General features: G+C 45.1%; 1 protein-coding gene across 4 annotated transcripts in view; it reads left to right on the top strand.

Annotated features, from left to right (window-relative positions):
* The window catches only part of CHD2 (chromodomain helicase DNA binding protein 2), a 1,289,637-nt gene that overhangs the window by 905,511 nt on the left and 363,123 nt on the right, over positions 1-21,003 (top strand). For all 4 annotated transcript variants that reach the window (XM_069625070.1, XM_069625072.1, XM_069625071.1 and 1 more), the window contains one exon: positions 7,535-7,710. In XM_069625070.1, coding sequence (XP_069481171.1) covers positions 7,535-7,710 — 176 coding nt within the window. The remainder of the gene's footprint in view (positions 1-7,534; positions 7,711-21,003) is intronic.

Raw genomic sequence — 21,003 nt, 5'->3', positions numbered from 1 at the left:
CGCTCAAACAGCAGGTCGATATTTGGCTCAGAGCACACTCTTAAAGAGACACGCTTGGCTAAGAAACTCTGGGTTCAAGCCAGAGACGCAAGCGTCACTTATAAATAAACCCTTGGAAGAATCCAACCTGTTTGGAAGAGCGGTCGACTAGGCACTCGAGACCGCAAAGAAGGAGCATGATACCCTGAAGATGCTAGACCAAATTACACAAAGACCCTCCACAAGACTAGGCTCAGGGTCCAGATGGCTTTTTCGTGGCCAACGCTTCCCTCAACATCAGTACTACTCGGGAAACAATTGGTCCTCTCCACAGGGAATCAGTGGATATACCACTCCGTACCCACAGAGGGGTCAGCGTCGTGGGAAAGGAAGGGGCCGGAACTCTACCCCCAGAGGCTCCCCGGCCTCAGGTTCAAAATGACCCAAAGATTCAGGTCCCCTCCCATGCCTCCTCGGTCGGGGGCCGGTTAACATCGTTCCTTCAGGCATGGGAGGGGATAACTACCGACAGTGGGAGCTGAAGACCGTAGCCCACGGGTACTGTATAGAGTTCAACCGGTCACCAACTTTCAGACCTCCACAAGCACGCATTTGACTTGGTCATCCACCAGATCCTATGTAGGCACCTCCACTCTGCTGCCAACTTCTCGTCATCTGCTGCGGCCTGGATCAAATCCTTCTTGAGCAATAGATCCATGAGGGTCTTTGCCCCTTCCGCAGCTGCCGACCCCTCCCCAATTCACTGCGGCGTACCTCAGGGATCTTGCGTGTCACCTACACTCTACAACATTTTTACGAAACCACTCTTTGATGTGCTTGACTATCTGGGTGGCTCCTACACTAACTATGCAGACGACACCCAGATACTCCTCCCCATCACAGGTGATTATCTGGTCGACACCAAGGCCCTTAACAACGTCTACCTGGTCATCCAAGCCTGGATGGCCCAACACCAGTTATGCTTAAATGACGACAAGACGGAGCTCCTGATCCTGGGCACTGCACAACGCCTGAGCAAACTGGAGACGTCCTATCAGTCATTCACCATAGACGGTAACATCATGCGAGTCTTGCAAGATACCAAAACATTAGGTTTTTACCTTGACGCCACCCTTTCCTTAGCCCGACAAATAAATGCAGTCAGATCTGCTTCTACATACACATGCAAACGTATTGCAGCTTGCAGACCGTTTCTCACCACCCCTAACAGCGTCACACTAGCCAGAACCCTCACTATGGCCAAAATTGATTATTGTAGTGCTCTTTACTTAGGTACCAGCCAAGAGAACCTGAATAAACTCCAAACTACCCAGAACAATGCCATCCGTGCTGCCCTAAACATCCCCCTCAACCATCATATTTCAGAATCTAGAACCAACCTAAAGTGGCTACCTGTCAAGCAGAGAATCTCTCTAAAAACACTTGCCCTCACGCACAAATGCTTGGCTAACAAGGCCCCTATCTACCTCTGCAGTCGGCTGGCTCGCCACTCGCCCTCCCGACCCCTAAGAACTGCCCAGACCCACTGCCTTTCGATCCCTAGGTTTAAACTTCAAAAAGCAGGGGCTCCAGCTTCCTGGTCTTAGCCTCTAAGCTATGGAACTCCCTCCCCGTTACAATCAGAGCCGAAGACTCATTCAACTCATTTAAAGCCAAAACCAAATCTTGGCTTTTTGACCAGCACTAAGACATGTTGTGCGCCCTTGTCTTACTTACTCTGGCCCGCTGACCTCCATTACGATTCTCTTCAGTACACCCTTGGGTATTTCCACTGTTAAGCCTCAGCGGCATTGTAACCACTGTATTATTTGTAAATAGAAACTCTGTTAATATTTCTGTTTATGGTAATCTTTTTTTATGTCTGTATATATGCATTTCTGTAACTGTGTACAAATTGCGCCCTGATGTCTCCGGGCCTGATCGTTTGCGCGTTACAAATAAACAAATAAAAACAAACAAACAAACACGACTGACACCAGACCATCTGCGTATCCTTCTTCAGGAAGTCGAGACACTGCAAGCAAATGGAGCCATAGAGGTCGTACCTCTGTCACAGGTTAAGGAAGTTGTTTATTCAGTGTACTTCCTTGTACCCAAAAAGGATCTAACCATGTGCCCTGTATTAGATCTACGCCCAGTGCACTCATTTGTAAAGCCAAAAACGTTCTGCATGGTCACTCTGCAGGAAGTAATTCCCCTGCTCTCACAGAGGGATTACATAGCAACACTGGACATGAAAGATGCATACTTTCATATTTCATTGTTGCTGGCGCACAGAAAATACCTCAGATTTATGATACAAGACATGCACTATCAGTTCAAGATACTACCCTTCGGTATAAAGTTCCGCGCCAAGGGTATTTACAAAGGTACTAGCGGTGTCAGCAGCACACCTGCCCAGGCAATCCATCTCGGTCGATCCTTACCTGGACGACTGACTCATAACAGGGGACTCTTACGAAACGTGTCTGTCAAATACCCAAAGAACGATAGATCTTTTATTCAGTCTGGGATTCTCGATCAACGAAAAAAAATCAAATTTAGGCCCCAGTCAGATCAAGCAGTTCCTAGGCGCCCTAATTCGAACAAAGGACGGCCTCGTCTTCCCCTTCAACAAGAGGGTCCAAAACATGCTGTTTCAAATCCCTCAATATGTAGCGAGTCAAGAGGTGACGGTACGCAAAGCCATGCGACTGTTAGGAATGATGCCGTTCTGTATTTACTTAGTTCCTCACGCACACTTGACATGCGTCCAGTGCTTGAGTGGCTCAACAGCCAGTGGTGTCAGGCCAGCGAACAATGTAACTATCTAGTGTTTGTCTCGCCAGCCCTCGTTCTCTCGCTGCGATGGTGGTCGAGGGACAACCTGTTGAAGGGGAAATTCACCACCCCTGCAGTGGATGCCTCTCTATCTACAGACGCATCTCTCACAGGGTGGGGAGCTCACCTGATCCTCATAGACAGCACACCACTGCCATGTACTATCTAAACAAGTAGGGGGGCACTCATTCTCCAGGTAGGGGGGCACTCATTCTCCAGGGCTATCCAAACTGTCCCAGAACATTTGGAAGTGGGCTCTCAAACACATGTTCCTATTGTCACAACATGTTCCAGGAGAACTCAATCATCTGGCAGACATACTCAATGGCGTACGAATGGTGATTTCACAAAGACATTGTCTCCAACGTTTTTGCAGAATGGGGCTTCCCAGAAATCGACCTGTTCGCAACTCTTGAGGGGAACGGACTCTGGATAACATGGCCAGGGAAATTTGTTTACGCTTTTCCCGCCGACTCCCTACTCAACAAGATAGTGCACAAAATGCACCAGGAACTAGTCATGATGATAGTGGTGGCCCCCATTTGGGCCCGCCAACCCTGGTTCGCGCATCTGATGGCGATGTCTCTATCTCCTCCAGTGAACCTGCCTTGTCCGTACAACATGTTTTCGCAAGATACAGGGGAGACTCTTCACCCATGCTCCCAGACATTGAACTTAGAGGCCTGGCTCCTGAAGTCATAGAGTTTGGGCACCTGCAGCTCCCTCAAAGATGTATGGACATACTCAGGGAGGCAAGAAAACCTAACACTCGATATTGCTATTCCAGTAAGTGGAAACGGTTTGTCATCTGGTGCAACTCGAAGAGCATCAACCCTACTCACTGCTCTCCCACACATATTGTTTTGTACCTACCTCATTTACTTGACTCTCAGACCTGGTATTTAACTCTCTAAAGGTTCACTTAGCTGCGCTTTCAGCTTACACTACATCACAACAGAAAGTGTTGTGGTGGAAAATACCAGTTATTAAGGCTTTCATGGAGGGAGTGAAAAGAATTCACCCTCCCATTTCTAACCCAGCTCCCGGATGGGACCTAAACATGGTGTTGACTAGACTTATGGGGCCTCCTTTTGAGCCCATGCATAGAGCGAGTCTTAAAGATCTCACCTATAAGACTGCCTTTTTAATAGCTATTACCTCCATTAGGAGAGTAAGTGAACTGCAAGCGCTCTGTCCTAGATCCCTTTGTAACAGTTCACAGAGATAAGGTGGTTCTATGCACTCACCCTAGATTTGCGCCTAAATTCATTTCTATGTTCCATGTGAACCAATCCATAGAACTACCAACATTCTTTCAAAACCTTTCAAGCATGGGAGAAAAAAAGCCTGCACACACTTGATGTACGCAGAGCAGTTATGTTTTACATGGAAAGAACTCGACCACTAAGAAAAAGGAATCCGCTTTTCGTTTCAGTGGCAGCAGGAAGAGGAGGAGATGCGGTCTCCAAAATCCACTATCTGTAGGTGGATTGTGAAATGCATCACACTCTGCTACACTCTTGCTAAGAGAGATCTGCCCTTCCAGCCTAGAGCACATTGTACTCTAGGCACTGGGGCTTCCAAAGCATTCATTGCAAATGTTCCCCTTGAGTCCCTTGTTCCCATCTTTTCACTACTGTTCCTTCTCACAACCCACCTCCAACTCCGGGTACTGCTCGCTAGTCTATGCACATCATGTGATTCTAAGCAGATTAACAAGCATCAGAAGATATGCATCACTTACTGTAAAAACATTTCTGATGATTGCATTTGCTTAGATTCACATACACCCACCCTTCAAGCACAGATGGAAGAAACATAGATGTCTACTACTTTCTCTCTCTTTTCTGTACTCACTCACGATAGTCATAAGGCTCCCTCACGGCAGAAAACATACAATCGCACGGACCTCGACGTGTGAGGGATTTTGAGTACACTAAACATCACATAGGGGTTTAGTGCTACAGGCACGCCCATGTCGACGTCCCCTTTCGATTCTCGAAAGACAAGATGCAATACTCTGCGGTGACCACTGGATGTCGGACTATATGCACAGCATGTGAATCTAAGCAGAAACAATCATCAGAAATGCGTTTATGGTAAGTAATGCATGTCGTATACATTTACCAACTGGGTCTTGCTTCCCCTAACCTGCTGTATAGCCTGTTTAGAATAGGTCTGCCTTAGGTTTTACTTAACTTGAATAGCAGTGTGCAATTCTTAAATGTGCAGTGGGTTTTACTAACCTGGGTTTGCGTTGTCATCCCAAAATAAGTAATTCTTGCTTACCTTAGTCTGTGTTCCACTGATCTGAAAAGCAACTGTAATTGCATATTACGCAAAAAAGGTCTTACTCGCCTGGTATAACTGTGTTATCCGGAATGTAGTTATTTTTATACTGTTCCATGCATTTGTGTTCCTCTATTCAGAAAAGTATCCTGGTAACAGGGTTGGTTAACTAAGTGATTCCTTAACTGAGTGCCACTGCATGCTGACAGGGTTTGCTACCCTTGACTTACTATAAAGTAATCTAAAAGTAACTAATGGTTTTACTCCCATTAATAGGTGGGCCCTATATTAAATGTGTTTTATAAGGTCTGACTTCCCTCGAATTACTGTTAGTATTCTGAACAGGGTCTATGCTTTGGTTTGTGTACTTTAAAGCATTATGTTGTGTTTTTATAATGTGTTTGACTCTATGACAAAGTACGTAAGACTTAACTTGGCCTAACTGTATCTATGATAAAACTTAATTTTTTTCATAATACTTCTGGTTGTGTTTCTTTTGAACCACTTTTTTTTTATACTAGAGGTTATTTGTATCGTCCTACAGCCCTCTCTCCCTCCTAAAATGAGCCTGGCTGCTCTGTCTACACTACCCATACTCTGGTGGTACAGCCTTATACTAAGAGTGGAGTCTTGTACTGTCTTAGTTGTATGGCTTTACTAAGCCCTTAGTTGGACTTCGGAAAAACTGTCCTAACACAGAGCTCGGCCAAAATGAGTATGTTTACTCACCCTCTGCTCTGATGCACTCGAGGACCACCGTAGAACTTCTGAAATCGCTGGGCCTTCTTGTATTCGTCCCTTGGTTCTGTTGTAGAAAGCCCAGGGGTTGCGGGTGAAAGGTCTCTTCAGGATTGGGTTATTTGGTCTGAGTAGTTCTCTAGATGTTACAATGGACCGGATTATGAACACGCTGACTTTGGGATCGATAATTTGGCACTAACCTCATGGGGACTCCCAGGATATAAGACAGGTGGCGTGCAGTGATGGCTGCTTGAAGAAAATGGCAGAAGACAATCCCTGTGATGAGAACAAAGAAGCTGGTCCTTCAAGGAATGCTTCTTGTCCTTTAAACTGAAGATCTGCATAGTCCCAAGGCTCAACTCGGGAAGTAGACGGTTGCAATGAAGTAACCCAGGAGACCATTTGGCTAGCTCACAGGATGGTTCCATCACTGTTCTGAGCGCTTACAGCGGTTGGATCTTGGAGCCAAAGTCAGGACTGGTTGTTCCCACCCGTCCAGGGGTCGACGCACCAATGAAGATCTTCTTGAGATCTGCAGGGAACAGACTTTGCTGGGCAAGTGAAGACAGGCCTCCAATCTTCAAACACAGAGTTCTGGGTCTTCAGCGGGCTGTTCTCCTTCGTAGGGGTCTTGATTATCTGTAGAGCAGCCTCGAGTCCACCTTTAATCCAGAATCCTGGGGTGAGATGCCCACAGCAAGGATCTGCACCATTCCGACTGCAGAGGGTGTCCAATCCTGGGAAGCCTCTGGCCATTGCATCTGCCCAGCTCAAGACACATCTGGCAGATTGTGGACTGGGTCCAGACCGGCCTACCCTCCAACATCTGGCCACACACACAGTCCGGCACTTTGCCTGGAAAGGCTGGAGCTTTCCCTGGAAAAGGGCTTACCATATATGGAACATTCAGCCACTCCAGGCACGAAGAAGGTCAAAGGACAAGATGGCCATAGGGGAAGAAAAATCTTGTGGCATGACCATTTTAGAGCATATGGCTTACCAGAACCTCACACCAGTGTTGGTTCTGAACCCCCGCTTTCCTCCCTATAGCCTCTGTGTGATGTTTGATGTTAAATTTCAAGCATGCAAAACTTGTCTTATTTTATTGGAAACCTTAAATATGAAAATAAGTTAAAACATAGAAGTCATTGTAGGAGTGTAGCTGTGATTTTGAATTTCAACAGAGACAGTCTTATCAATGCCTTAAAATCTTGCGTTGGTCTGGTGTGGTGCATGTTTCAGCCTAGAGGAAACAGTAGCGCGATTGTAACACACAGCAGCAACTGGGTACAATAAAACTGAAAAATTTGCCAAATTGTCAGCCGATTGCTGTTTGCTTTGGCACATTTTTGGAGGAGAATGTTTTCTGTATTTTGCGGCACTTTATTGCAACCATACATTTTATTCTGAAATACTGTTCATTAGCAGAGAAAATCTGAACTTTTGTGAAAAACATCCTATGAACAAATGTGAATTGAAGTTGTTTCTATGGTTGGAGACCTTTCACAGATTTAGATCCGATCTCGCGCCATGTTCAGTTTTTCTTGATTTTTGTTATTCTTTTGTTTAATCATTGGTTTGTGTATCCAAAATTGTAAAGTAATGACAGATTTACTTTACGAATGTACTTCAGGCATATAAATAAATAAACAATTATAAATAACCAATTACAATTTAATTACAGGCACAGGCAAATGATAGTGAATCTGACGCTGAATCAAAGCAAAAAGCGCAGCATTCTTCTGGATCCGAGTCTTACACAGATGACTCAGATGATGAAAAAAGACCAAAGCGTAGAGGGCGTCCACGAAGTGTTCGCAAAGACACTGTAGAGGGATTTACAGATGTAGAAATCAGAAGGTGAGTGCTGAAGACAATTAACTTGATAGTGTGTTTAATTTTACCCCTTTGTCCAATCCCTTTCTCTCCATGCTTTTGGGAGAAACCAGAGCATGATGGGGAGCAGAATTTAAGTTAATTAAAAAGAGGATAGTGGTACGTGTGTACAGCAATGTTTTCCACTTGATCCTTACTCATGCATGCTTCTGTCCGCATCCGTCAGCTATGTTATCCTCACTGCAAGTGCCAGAGCATCGCTGACTTTTCTTTTGCTTCTAAATTAAGGTAAATTATTTTCATTTTTATGCCCCAAAGAATGGGGACCAGACGCTACATGTGCTGCACATGCAAGGATTGTTCTGGTCAGGTCCAGGAGCTGAGTGAAACTCTTGGTGTTGGGGAAATGCAGAAAGCAGTGATGCAAAGCTCTTGAGGACACCTCACAGGATGGTGGAAGTTGAATTCCATTGACGGGCACCGCACACAGACGATGGCAGGAGCCTTTACTTTCGAGGTTGAAGAAGACCTTCCAGAACAAGATCCCTTGACCTGGGGAGGCTGACATTTGGCAGGAAGATAACTTAAACCACAAGCTGGCGACCAATGAAGTTCCGGCTACAAATGCAGAACAGCGAAGATTCTAGTGATGTAGCCCACTGGAGAGATGGTCAGTCCACCGGGGTGGTCCAGGGACACTTCCAAAGGCCCAGGAAGGCTGGATCTTTGAGAACATGTTGAGACTGTTTGGTTCCACCAGTCCAGAGGTTGAAGCACCACACATGGCTTTCGCGGATCAGGTTGTCCAACAGGACTTCCCTGGGCCAGATGCAGGATGGGATGCTGGGCCTTTTCAGGAGTCCTTTTGATCTTCAGTTGGCTGTTCTTCTACAGGGGATACTTGGCTCCAACTGTGATCTGAAGAAATGGCTCTAGAGTTTCTCTTGTTATACAAAATCCGGGTTGGGAGCAGGTCCAAGCCCACCAATAAGGGACAAGTACTGGTTTCACATTTGCCCCACACCTAGACTCTCTGGCACCAAGGATGTGGATTGGAACTAGACAGTCCCACCCCCTTCCTGGGACACAAACCCAAAAAGTGTATGAAAGGATTTCTAGTCTCTGGCCTAGTGGACAGATGTATAGGATGCCCACCTAGTTAGTGAACAGGGACACATCTGGGGGGTGTAGCCAAATCAATCATGGTAGCATGAAGAGGGGTCAAGGCTAAATCTCAGGAAGGGGTGAGCCAGGTCAAGGGACCACAATGAGTCCACAAGGATTACACTTAGAGAAGTAGTTATAAAAATACTATATTTATGTATGGCCAAGCAAACACTATGAAAATTACTATAAGCAAGCATTTAGTACTATCAAACTAACTAATAATAAAATACATATGTACAGTCACAGTAGGTAGTGCAGTAAAACCACAATACTCCCACCCAACCCCACAATCCTGAAAGGAATGGTAATGGTTCGATTTGCAATTGCAGTCCACAAAAATCCATCCGTAACTTTAGAAGTGCACCCCCTAGTTGATTGGGGCTGTGTGCCCTGAAACTTCACAAAGTTTCCAGGAGTTTTGTGAGCCAGGAATAAGTTACAAGGAGGGTCTTGTGGATGGGAAATAGGTTCCATAAGTCAGGTAAGTATCTGTTCTAGTAAATAAACTGTCCACAGCTTTCAGAGGGCTTTTGGCAACAAGTATTCCCAAAGGTAAAACTTTTTTTAAAGTGTTCAAATGTTTCACAGGTGGAGAGAGGGGTGGCAGGTAAGTATGGCTGTAACTCACCCCCATACTCAACCCATCTCTTCAGACTTAGCAGGTTGTCAGAAGTCACTTTCCCCGCTGTTGGATTCAGTCGCCAAAGCCCAGGGGTCGTGGGTTGTTAGGGAGAATTCTCTGTTTAGGCTGAATTTCCTAACCTAGTGAGTCCCCCAGCAGCTGTGCTGGATTTTTGGGGTTTATTTTTTTCTCCTGCCAAGAGTGAGACTCTTTTACCCTCAATCTTGGACATGATTTGAGTGTGTTCCTTTGACTCCAGATGTGTTTAATGGGCTATGGGGTCTTTTACTCCATAGGGATTCATGTTTTTTTGTGATGTGTGTTACACAGCACCCTCAGTGCAGTAACACCGGGGTGTCATAGTGACCCCCCAGTATAGACTCCATACCCTGGGACTGACTACTGTCTCCCAGGGCATGTAAAGTCACCATTGACTTTACTAGTCTTGAATTCTGAACAGAACCAGTACAAACCATCATATTGTGGACGTACTGGCTGGGGCAATTCGATTGCCCCGGGGTCTGTTAGTCGAGGGGGCATGTCGCCGTCCCCCCTGATCGAATTTTGGCTGGTGGCAGTGTATACTACTTTTTATATTCAACCGCAAATATTTCTCTATGGGATTTTCCCATTGTTTGAGGCTACTATCTTTATTTGTTTAATTTCGATAGCCTCGAACATACCGCCGGTTTATTTATTTATTATTAATTCTCTGGTTGGTATTTTTTGCCGAAACTCGGTTCTAAAATGGCGTTTGTGTTCTGTGACTCCAACCCAAGTCCAGCCCTTTGTTCCACTTTTTGGCGGGCCTCTCCACAGAAGCCCTCCAAAGTGGTGCCACTCTGTCTGGGGTACTTAGGAGGGGTGGAGGGGGATTTAGGCACCCTGGACTGAGTTGCCTAGGCAACTCAAGTCGCACTCCGTCCTGATTGACCCAAGTGGTGAGCAGGCCGGCTCACCACTTTGCATGTTTGAGTGACAGCTAGGCTGAGTGAATGGGGGTTTTCTGCATAAAAGCAGGGCTTTGGGGACTGGAACTTCAGAAGTCGCCACAGGACCTAAGAATCCGACGAGGGAGAAGCTGAGCCGACCTGCCACGACAACACCACCGGTGGAGCCCTGCTGGGCCGTCTCACCACTTTTCCCAACGACAGAGGAGATCTCCCGCCGGAGAGTCTTCTTCCTTTGACTGGTGGGGATAACCAGTTTCACCATCTTTTCGCCTTCCCAACCTATCTCATGGCCGCCTTGCCTGTGCCAAGCACCCCGGCAACCGGAATACCACGTTTTACCACGACTGCGAAATAAAGGGTAATACCTTTAACCGGAAAACTCTGCGGCTGGTTTCTTCCCTGGCAGTGCAACGACCTTCAGCTTTCCTCCAAGTCGAGATCTTCTCTTCCCCTGGACGACGCGGAAACTTGCACCCGCTGCCAGGAAGAACTGCCTCCGCTGGAGGATCCTTCCCACTTAAGGTACCGTGTTCCGCCTGGCTTCCCTTGCCACCGACTGTACGGGGTAGATTTAGCCCCCGGTTTTCGAACCTGGGTTAGCCTGGGACACCCTGGCTAAACTTTTCTGAGCCTCTCTAGACTCTTTTCGAACTCTCTGCAAGACTTTCTAAACCTAGTGTAACTGTGTGATCTTGGGCGCATTTGTGCTCTGCTCTCTCTAAGAGTGGGCCCAGCCTATGGACTTTGGCTCACAGGTGACTTTTGCTCTTCTGTCTTGCTAATAGTGTTCCTAAATCTTAGAGTGGTATATCTTTCCATATTCTGTCTTTTTCCCTCCCTTGTTCATGAACTTATTGGAGTGCCATCTATAGTTAAGCGCTCACCTCTGTCTGGAAATAAGTGGTGTTAACTAAGACTTATCTGATAAGGAATAAGGGTTGTATATATTATAATAGTAACTGTGTTTAGAGTGTTTTACAATAAGAGTGCTGGAGTGTTTCAAACAGTGTTTTTAAATAAATAATTATTTACTTTGATACCAAAGATCTGGTCAGTGTTTGCTTGTATTATTGTATCTGAGTGCCTATTGTGTATACTTTGCATACTGCCTAACTCTTCTTGAAGGAAGTCTGACTGCTCAGCCACAGCTACCAGGTAAATCTGGATGGTACGGACTGCTACCAAGTGGGTTTACTGCTAACACCTGTAGTCCTAAATCTTTTGCAGTGTTCCCAAAGGGAACTGCACAGGTTTCTGCCTAACACGGGTGCAAGCGATGTCCCTGTTGAACACAGAAGCTGGTGCAGCCTGTTCCGGCCTATGAATGTAACTTACACCAATACAGCGCTCCTGTACTCCGTGGACCAGGCGCGGGGAAGCCGGTTTTGACGAATGCCACCCATGCACGGCGACACAGACACCGCTGTTGCGGTCAGTTGGCCTCCTACCGTGGTGGTGTGGAGAATTCTCATTTCTGTGCTAATTCCCTTCAACCTTAGAGACCCCTAGCTCTTTTGCTGGACTTACAGACTTTTTAATTTTAACCCTGGAGTGAGTGGGACCTTTGTGTTGAACTGATTTGGATTGTGTTTCCTTTGTTTTTGGAGTCTGGCAAAATCCATAGGCACTGACTTTTTTTATGGTGACACACAGCACCTTTAGTGCAGTGTCACAGTGAAATCTGTAAGATTTCTCATAAGGAAATGCCTTTTCTTGTGTGAACTACCGTTCCCAGGAATACTATAGCGAAATTGACTTTACTTACCCTTTTCTCTTTGTAGGTCCAGCACACACCATCATATCTGGAGTGCAGGGGGTTACTTAGTAGCCCTTTATCCTACCTAATCATGTAAACAATTCTATGTTACCCTCACTACTTTAAATGACTGGTGGCAGTGTTTAATGTTCCTACCATTGTGCTTTTCTACTGCAGGGTGAATCCACAGCTGCAGTATAGCACCCATGGGGGACCATTTTGTCAAAATGGCCCTGGTTGTCTTTTTTCACCATTTTCTGTTTGTGGGGTCTTTCTTGAGTTTTATTCTGTGTGTCAAGCCAGCTTTGAGCCCTTTGTTTGTTTTGCCTTTGGTGGACTTCAGCCCGGAACCCCTGCCTCTGGCTCCCAGTGTGTCTGGAAGGGCATGAAATGAGGAAGTTCCCAAAACTCCCCTTTCCTTTGTCTCTAGGAGTGCTTGAATCCAACCAGTCCTGATTGGCTGGCTGGCTGGCTGTCAGACAGTCGCCCTGCTGTGTGATTGACAGCCTAAACTGTGCGTGAATGGGAGAAACCTGTGTAAAAGGCGATAGTTTTGGGACTAGAGGCAGAGTCGACCACTGAGAAGAACACCCGACAAAGAAATCGTGAACGAAGCTTGCTGCATCTTCCAGGCCCTTTGAATAGACCGATGGAGCCTTGCTGCTGTGCTGAAACTCCTTTTTCTGATTGACAAGAGAAGCTCCGGAAGGGACAACTTCTTCCCAACTAACTCCGAGACGAAATCCACTGCACCATCTTCCCCGACTGGTTGTACTACTTTGCTGCTGAAGGAACCGAGTGCCATGGGTCGAGAAATCCATAGTCTAGTGCCACGTCTGTAATCCGGCCAGAAGCTCCAGAAGTCTTCTAAGGACCCTCTAGAAGCAGGACGACCACAGCTTGAGTCCCTTCACCAGAGTGCAGGACTCAAGGAGTGTAGGAAGCCCAACCGGTATCCAAGATCCACGGTGGTGCTGTTTACCGAGCGCTGAAACCGTGAAGTGCCGCTGATCCGAAAAGAGCATGTAGCTGCCGACGACCTACAAATTGCTGCCACACGAGTCGTCCAGACATCCTCCCTCTTGTCCCCACGACTGAGCTTCAGGAACCCAGGATCTGCATCGCAGCAACAGGACAGAATCCAGCTGGACCACTCTTCTTCAAACCAGAGGTACTGTTTAGACTTGGGGTACTTACCTCAGTGTCTTTAGCTTTGCTCTTCTCAGTTGAGACTTGCAGTGGCTACTTTTGTTGTAGTTGATTTCAACTCTGTTTTCCACAATGGTTACAGCTTGTGATCCTACAGTGATTTTCTACTAAACTCTCTAACTTTGTGCAAGACTTTTATTTACTACAAAGTGCCTCAGCTCCATAAACTGTGCTCCAATTCACTTTTGCTGTCCTGGCTCCCTGCAGACTCTTCTAGTACATTGACTTTGATATTTTCTGTCCCTCAGAGATAACTGTTGGGGAGAATTCTCAAAATGTGCTAATTCCTCCCACCTTAGAGCCCTCCAGCTCTTTTGCTAAACTTTGGGACTTTGATCTTTTTAATTCTGTTTGTTTTCTGTGTTTATTTCCTTTGGTTATAGAGTTTAAACAACTCCATAGGCATCATCTTTTCATGTGTGTCACACAGGACCCTCGGTGAATTGACGCAGGGGAAGCCTTTTCGGCTTTCCCAAGGTTTAAATACCTTTTCTGGGATAAACTACTGTTTTCCAGAGAATGTAAAGTTAAATTGACTTTACTAGTCTTTTTAAATTCCTAGACACAGCACACACTATCTTACAATAGAGTACTGGAGGGGTTACCTAGTACCCCCTATGTCTAGAAACTCATGTAGCAGTCAAATGCTACCCTTTCCTATGGAAATGGCTGGTGGCGGTGGTTTTACAATGAACTACCATGATTTTTCCCGACCGCGAACACCAGTAGCTAAAAATCACGGGAGCCATGTTTTTCAAGATGGCGCCTGAGCCCTCTTAAGCAGGTTCCGGTCTTCTTTTTTCGCCATTTCGTTTTGGAAAGGTCCTTCTAGAGTTTGTCTCTGCGTGCCAAACCAGGTTTGGTCCATTTGTTTTTGTGTCTTTGGCGAGCTTCAGGACTGAAGACCTCCTCTGGTGCCCGACTGTCTGGGGTGGGCAGGAAGCGTTAGCAGCTGCAATAAAACACCCAAGGGTGCCATTTTCGTCAAAATGTCTCTAGTCTTCTTTTTTCGCCATTTCTTTGTGGAAAGGTCCTTCTTGAGATTTACTCTGCGCTCCAAACTAGGTTTGGTCCCTTTCTTTGCTTTGCCTTTGGCGGGATTCACGAGTAAAGCCTGTCTCTGGCTCCCGAGTGTCTGGGGTGGGCAGGAAGTGAGGGAGGTGCCCGACTCCCTGTGCTTAGTCTCCTAGGAGACCCAAATGCACTGTGGCATGATTGGCTGGCTGACTCTCCGGCAAGGACAGCTACCCTGCTGGGTGAGTGGAAGCTAGGCTTGAATAAATGGGAGAAATCTGTTTAAAAGGCAAGTCTCTTGGACTAAAAGGCAGCATCGACCACTGGAACGAAAGAACCGAAGACAAGCTGGAAGAGGACGGCTGCTGCAACTCCTGGACCTGGTTTGCCCGGTGGAACCCTGCTGCAGGTCTGAATCGCCAAGTTCATCTCGACAGAGAAGCCCCTTCAAGGATGACTTCTTCCTTTGAGTTGGTGGGACCAATCCACTCGTAAGACACCTGGATACCATTCTCGGAGCTGGTTAGGATCGACCAGGGAGAAGGACACCAGCTTGTGTGCTTGAAGAACAGCAACCGAAATCAAAGATTTGCCAATTTGCCAGTTTTGCGATCCGATGTCAGCCCTCTGAGAATGTTCAATCTCCACCCTTAACCTTTCTCCCATTTCCTCCTCCTCACCTGAAGATTGGTCTTGAATGGATGAAATCTGTGGTCTTCTAGCGCAATAATCCTTCTCCTTTCTTTTTTTTCTGAGAAAGCACTACCTGCGGCCCCTCTTCCGAGAGGGACAAACTGGGGAAAAAGCCAGCCGGAACAAAAAACCCCAGAGGTAGAACAGCAGCAGTGGATGTCCGTTGTAAGGATTCCAGGTGGAAGATGGGCTCCGAAGGAACCGAAAGATAGCCGATAATGACGGCCAACAGGAGTCAACAGCACGGAGAAAGAACAGAAAGGGAGCTGGAGATAGGGAGGCAAAAAACGGAGATATCGAAGGGAGCAAGAGGAAGAGGGAAAGGAAAAACAAGAGGACCGTGAAATGGAAAGGCAAGAAGCGGCCCGAGGGGCGGCAGAGGAGAGAGGGGAAAAAGGATAGAAACTAACGTAAACAGCAACCGAAAGAAAGCAGTCCGGGAGCTGACCAAGCGGGTTGCAACGCACTGTGAGCTTGGGGGGCGTGGCTGATAAGCTTCCCGGCTCGCAGTGAAGGAAACGCTAGACCGCTACAGCGACGTCCGAAAACGTGGTGGAACGCTGCAATGGCGGCCCCCAAGCCGCACCCTGGACCATAACGTCCACGGGAGGCGGCGTATGACAGTATGCCGCCTTCCAATGTTGCAACCCCCCGGCTTTCCAGGGTGAGCCCTGTGAAACTTCCACAATAACCTAGGAGCATGAACAAAGGTAGAGGGTTCCCATGAATCTTCCGCCCTCGAGTATCCCTTCCAATGTATCAAGTATTCCAAGCGACCTCGCCTGTATCGAGAATCACATATTTGAGATACCTCAAACTCCGCTTCCTCCTGCGGCGGTGGATTCAGTGGAACCGAACGGGTAGAGGATCCCACGGGAGCCTCCCTGAGAAGAGAGGAATGAAAGACAGGATGGACCCTGTGCAAACAGGGAGGCAATTTCAGGCGAAAAGCCACTGGGTTGATTTTAGCCATGATAGGATAGGGTCCAATGAAACGGGGGGGGAAAGTTTGGAGGGACGAGTCCACCGGGAAAGTAATATTTCGTGGAAAGCCACACCCGGGTGCCCACCTTTCACTCCGGCACCGTCTGACGGTGTCGATCCGCTTGAGCTTTAGTTGCTACTTGACTGTCCAAAAGACTGGACTGGGCAGTCTTGTGAGCCTCCTGAATCTTTGACAACACACCTTCTACAGCGGGTAGGTTGGATTCAATGGATGGAACAGGGAAAATAGTGCGAGGATGAAACCCATAAGTACAGTAGAATGGAGTGAGCATAGAAGCAGAATGACGAGTGTTGTTATAGGAAAACTCCGCCATGGGAAGAAGAGACACCCAATTGTCCTGTTCCTGATTTATGTAACAGCGTAAGTATTGTTCGAGAGTGCCATTTAATCGCTCAGTCTGCCCGTTGGTCTGAGTATGAAAACCGGATGATAATGCCCGTTCAATGCCCAACCGATGACATAGGGCTGTCCAAAATTTTGAGACATATTGGCTGCCTCTATCTGACGTAATCTTTTCGGGAAGACCATGCAGACGGAAAATGTCCTTGAGAAATACCTCTGCCATTTCTGATGCCGTGGGCAATCCGGGAAGAGGGGAGAAATGAGCCATCTTGGACATATAATCCACTGTTATTTATTTATTTATTTATTGCTAATATGTATATAACAGTTTAGTTTTACATATTTTGCGTCAAAACTTCACATAAAATCACATTGCTAAAATCTATACATCTCTTAGGTGTATCTTTTAAAATACATATCACAAATTCTATATGCGATTAATAATATAGAATGTCCTGAGACATTACTAAAATTACTAAAATCATCACATACAATTTCATTAAGTAGAACATCAGATTTACGTCATGCCCTTCCATTAGCTTCACCCATATGTTATTCATATTGCACATGAACATCGAGTTATCGTATTTCATTAAAAATTGGATACGTATTGTTTGTAGACTTTCACACTCACATAAAATATGGTATGCTGATTCGATAACGTTAACACCACAGAATCAGCAAAATCTAAGATTGCGCGGTTTTCCCAGTTGCGCCCCAAGGATTTCTAAAACCTCACATGAATTGAATTTAAACAACAAATACCATCGAATGGTCGAGCAATTAGGGTAGGATATCTGGTATTTTGGTTTGACCATTCTCATTCTGATAGATTCTATGAAAATTCCACTGTTCGACTTAGTTGCCAGATTTACTATTTTTTGTTCTCTGTCTATTTCACAGATCAGTTTTTTCAATTTATTTTTTATCTGTGCTACAGAATATAGCAACCAACAGTGAGTCTCATTTTTAATCAGTTTAAGGTAGTTTAGTCTCCATCTATCTATTGTTATGAAATCCATTTTACGATCTAGTCCCTTATATTGCTCCATCATTCGTACCATGAAGGTATCATTTGTAAGTCGTGTGAGTTTCACATACAAAATCGCTGAGGACAGTTGTACTTTGCTTCTTATACTCAGTATATCACATTCGAGTAACATGTATTCGTATGGCAATGTTTTCGGCATTCGCAGTAATATTCTTAACATCTTGGCTTCAAATTTATCAATGTTATTGCCATATTTACTGCTCCAGATTTCAGCACTATAAGTCAGACATGAAACAATTTTAGCTGAATATAGTTTCATGACTGTTGCAATAGAGTAAGTACCCTGGTTACCTATAAATTTGCTCAATGCCATAATTGCAGTCATACATTTCCTTTTAGTTTCTATCCAATGTGTCTTCCATGTAAGCTTGTCGTCTATGACCACTCCTAAGTATTTGTATACGTGTACTACTTCGATCTGTTGTTTATTTAATTTCCAACCTCCTGTATAGCTCTTCTTCTTAGCTGGTTGTGTTTCGAACTTCATGATTTTAGTCTTGCTAATATTCACAACAAGATTATTAATATTTGCGTATTTTTCGATTTCGTTGAGTTTTGCTTGTAGTCCTTTGGGTGTATAGTCGAGCAAAATCAGATTGTCAGCATAACCCAGCCATCTTAGCATGAGTTTACCTAACTTGATGTCATTCATGTTAGTGCTAATCATATTTTGGAGGAAATCGGCAAGATATAAATTAAACAGAGTGGCTGCTAGAGTACACCCTTGCTTTACGCCACGTAAAGTCTGAATATTTTCTGAAAGTTGTCCTTCCGCGTCTAGCCGTATTCTGACCGTAGTATCTTTATATAGTTGTTGGATCATATAAAGAAGGCCTCTTGGTATCTTCCATTGTTCTAATTTGGCCCATAGTTTGCTGCGTGCTATGGTATTGAAGGCAGCAGAAAAATCTATGTATGCAACATACACAGGCAGCTTTCGATTTTTCCAAGAATATTCTACTGCGTTTACTAGGATGGCTATATTGTGAACTGTGAAGGACCCACATCTGAATCCAGATTGGTATTCAGGCAAGATTTTACACCTGGTTATCCACTGGTTTAATTCTTCTAATAAGACTTTACCAAAGATTTTACCAGGAATGTCTAACATCGCTAGCATCCTGTAATTACTAGGTTCTTTACAATCACCTTTTTTGTGTATAGTAAGTATAATGCTTTTCTTCCTTGAATTGGAGATCATCCCATGTACTCCTATCCATTGATAAACAATGTATAGGACCTTTGCCCATTTTTCAGGTGATTTCTGTAGTAAAGCGTTACAGGTGTTATCTGGGCCGGCTGCTCTGGATTTGGGTATTTTTTTAATTATTTTGGTTAGCGATTCGACAGTAAAGTTGCCTTTCCATTCAGTTTTTACAGATTTATAGTCAGTTTCATCTTGTGCTAGTCTACCAATTGTATTAGTGACATAAGTGAGCCACTTGTTTTCAGATACACAATTAATCGGGATGCTCCTATCTTTTTTCTCATTAATGATATCCCACATCATTTTACTGTTCTTTAGGTTAGATGCATCAGCAAGCGAGCACCACGTCTCTTCTTTTTTTTCTTTGTAATGGGATTTCAGCCATCTTCTGTATTCAATCTTAAGGCGACGTATCTTGTTTGTTGCTTGTTCGTCTTTCTCTTCAATACATCTCCGTATGTCTTTTCGTAAGTTTTTCCTTTTTAATTGGATTATTTTATCAAATTTCTTCTTATGGTCTAGGTTCCATCTTTCATTATTTCTTATATGTTCGTTTATCACCAATGGCTGCTCTGACCGTTTCTGTTAATTGATCAAACATATTTAATATGTTTTTGTTGTTATTTTGATGTACTTCACTTGTACCAGCTATTTCAGCAAATAGGTCTAACAGGGGTTCAGCTATTTCATTACCCTTCTCGATATTTTTGGGATTCCATTTTATTCTATTACCTGCTGTATTTAGGCCAATCTGCCCGTTATGTTGATATTTTTCACTCTGTGGTGTTTTACTAGTTAATAAGAGGTACAATGGGAGATGGTGGCTTTCTTCTCTGCATCCGACTGCCATGTCTTTAACCCATGTCCGTGCCCTTTTGTTTACTATCATATAGTCTATAGTGCTCATACTCAAATCCCGCTATTCGTGTCGCATTCATCTCCCAGTCTCCGGGCATGTTACCATTTAGTACAGTCAGTGCAAATTTGTTTAACAACCTTATCCAATCTTTTGCATTTTTATCGAAGTTCTGGGTAATGGGTTCTGACATCATTTCTTCCATGTCTACCTCAGTTTTATAATTTATTTTTACATTAAGATCACCTACAATGATCAACGGTAGGGTGTTACCTACTTCAGTGAGGATTTTGGAGAGTGTAGCAATGTTTTCCTTACTATGTTTGGCTTCAGGAGGATTATAAATATTTATAAGGACAAAGGTATCAATAACAAGTGTCTTACATGATACCAATAATGCTAATACCATCTTAGTGGATTCAGGGTGCTTACCGCCTTCCCATGGTTGCTTGATAGAGATTAAAAGCCCACCTTTAGGTCTGCCTCGCACCCCTTGGGTGGGATACATAATCCACTGTTACCATGATGCAGGTACAAGCATTAGAAACTGGTAGATCCACCACAAAATCAGTGGAGATGTGGCTCCACGGACGTAAGGGTATCGCACTCTGTTCAAGTAAACCCAAAGGTTTGGTAGTGCGATTCTTACTGCTGTTGCAGATCCTGCAGGATTGGACATAATGTCTGATTCCGGACCGCATTCCGGGCCAGTAGAAATACCTTTTGACAAGATCTAATGTGCCAGCCTGACCTCTATGTCCGGCCGTCTGGTGATCATGACACCATTGAATAACTTGTCGTTGGAGGGGACCTGGGGGAATAAACAACCGATGGTCCTGAAACAAAAGCCCTTCTCTGTCAATTAAAGCTATCCTCTCCTTGGGGGTAGCCAGAATCGTAGCTTCTTTAACGTGCTGGAGAAAACTGGTAACATGGAGGAAAACCCGATTTCTGGGAAACAGTCTTTCTGCCGGTGGTAAATGGGAAGCTTCCAATCCACCCTTCCGAGATGACGCATCAGCAAGAAGATTCTGACTTACAGGGATGTACGTAATGCGGAAATCATACTGGGAAAAGAAATGGGCCCATCGGGCTTGGCGAGAATTGACGCAGTCCATAGACTGAAGGACTTGTAAGTTCTGGTGGTCTGTTCGAATGGTGAACGGACAGTTACTTTCTTGCAGCAGGTGTCGCCATTCTTCACACGCGAGTTTCATGGCCAAGAGTTCCCTCTCAATGACCGAATAATTCTGTTGACTGGAAGTGAGGGTGCGTGAGAGATAGGCTATGGGATGTTCATTTCCGTTATATTCCTGGAGTAGGACTGCTCCTACGGTGGCAGCAGAGGCGTCAGTCTCTAGAATAAAGGGTTTTGTCTGGTCCAGGTGCCGCAGAATGGGAGCTTGACAAAACAGTTCTTTCAAGTGTTTGAAATTTCTCT

This window comes from Ambystoma mexicanum, chromosome 11, assembly GCF_040938575.1.
Source record: "Ambystoma mexicanum isolate Mex_15411 chromosome 11, UKY_AmexF1_1, whole genome shotgun sequence".
NCBI lineage: Eukaryota > Metazoa > Chordata > Amphibia > Caudata > Ambystomatidae > Ambystoma > Ambystoma mexicanum.
This window is presented reverse-complemented; position numbering and strand designations above follow the sequence as displayed.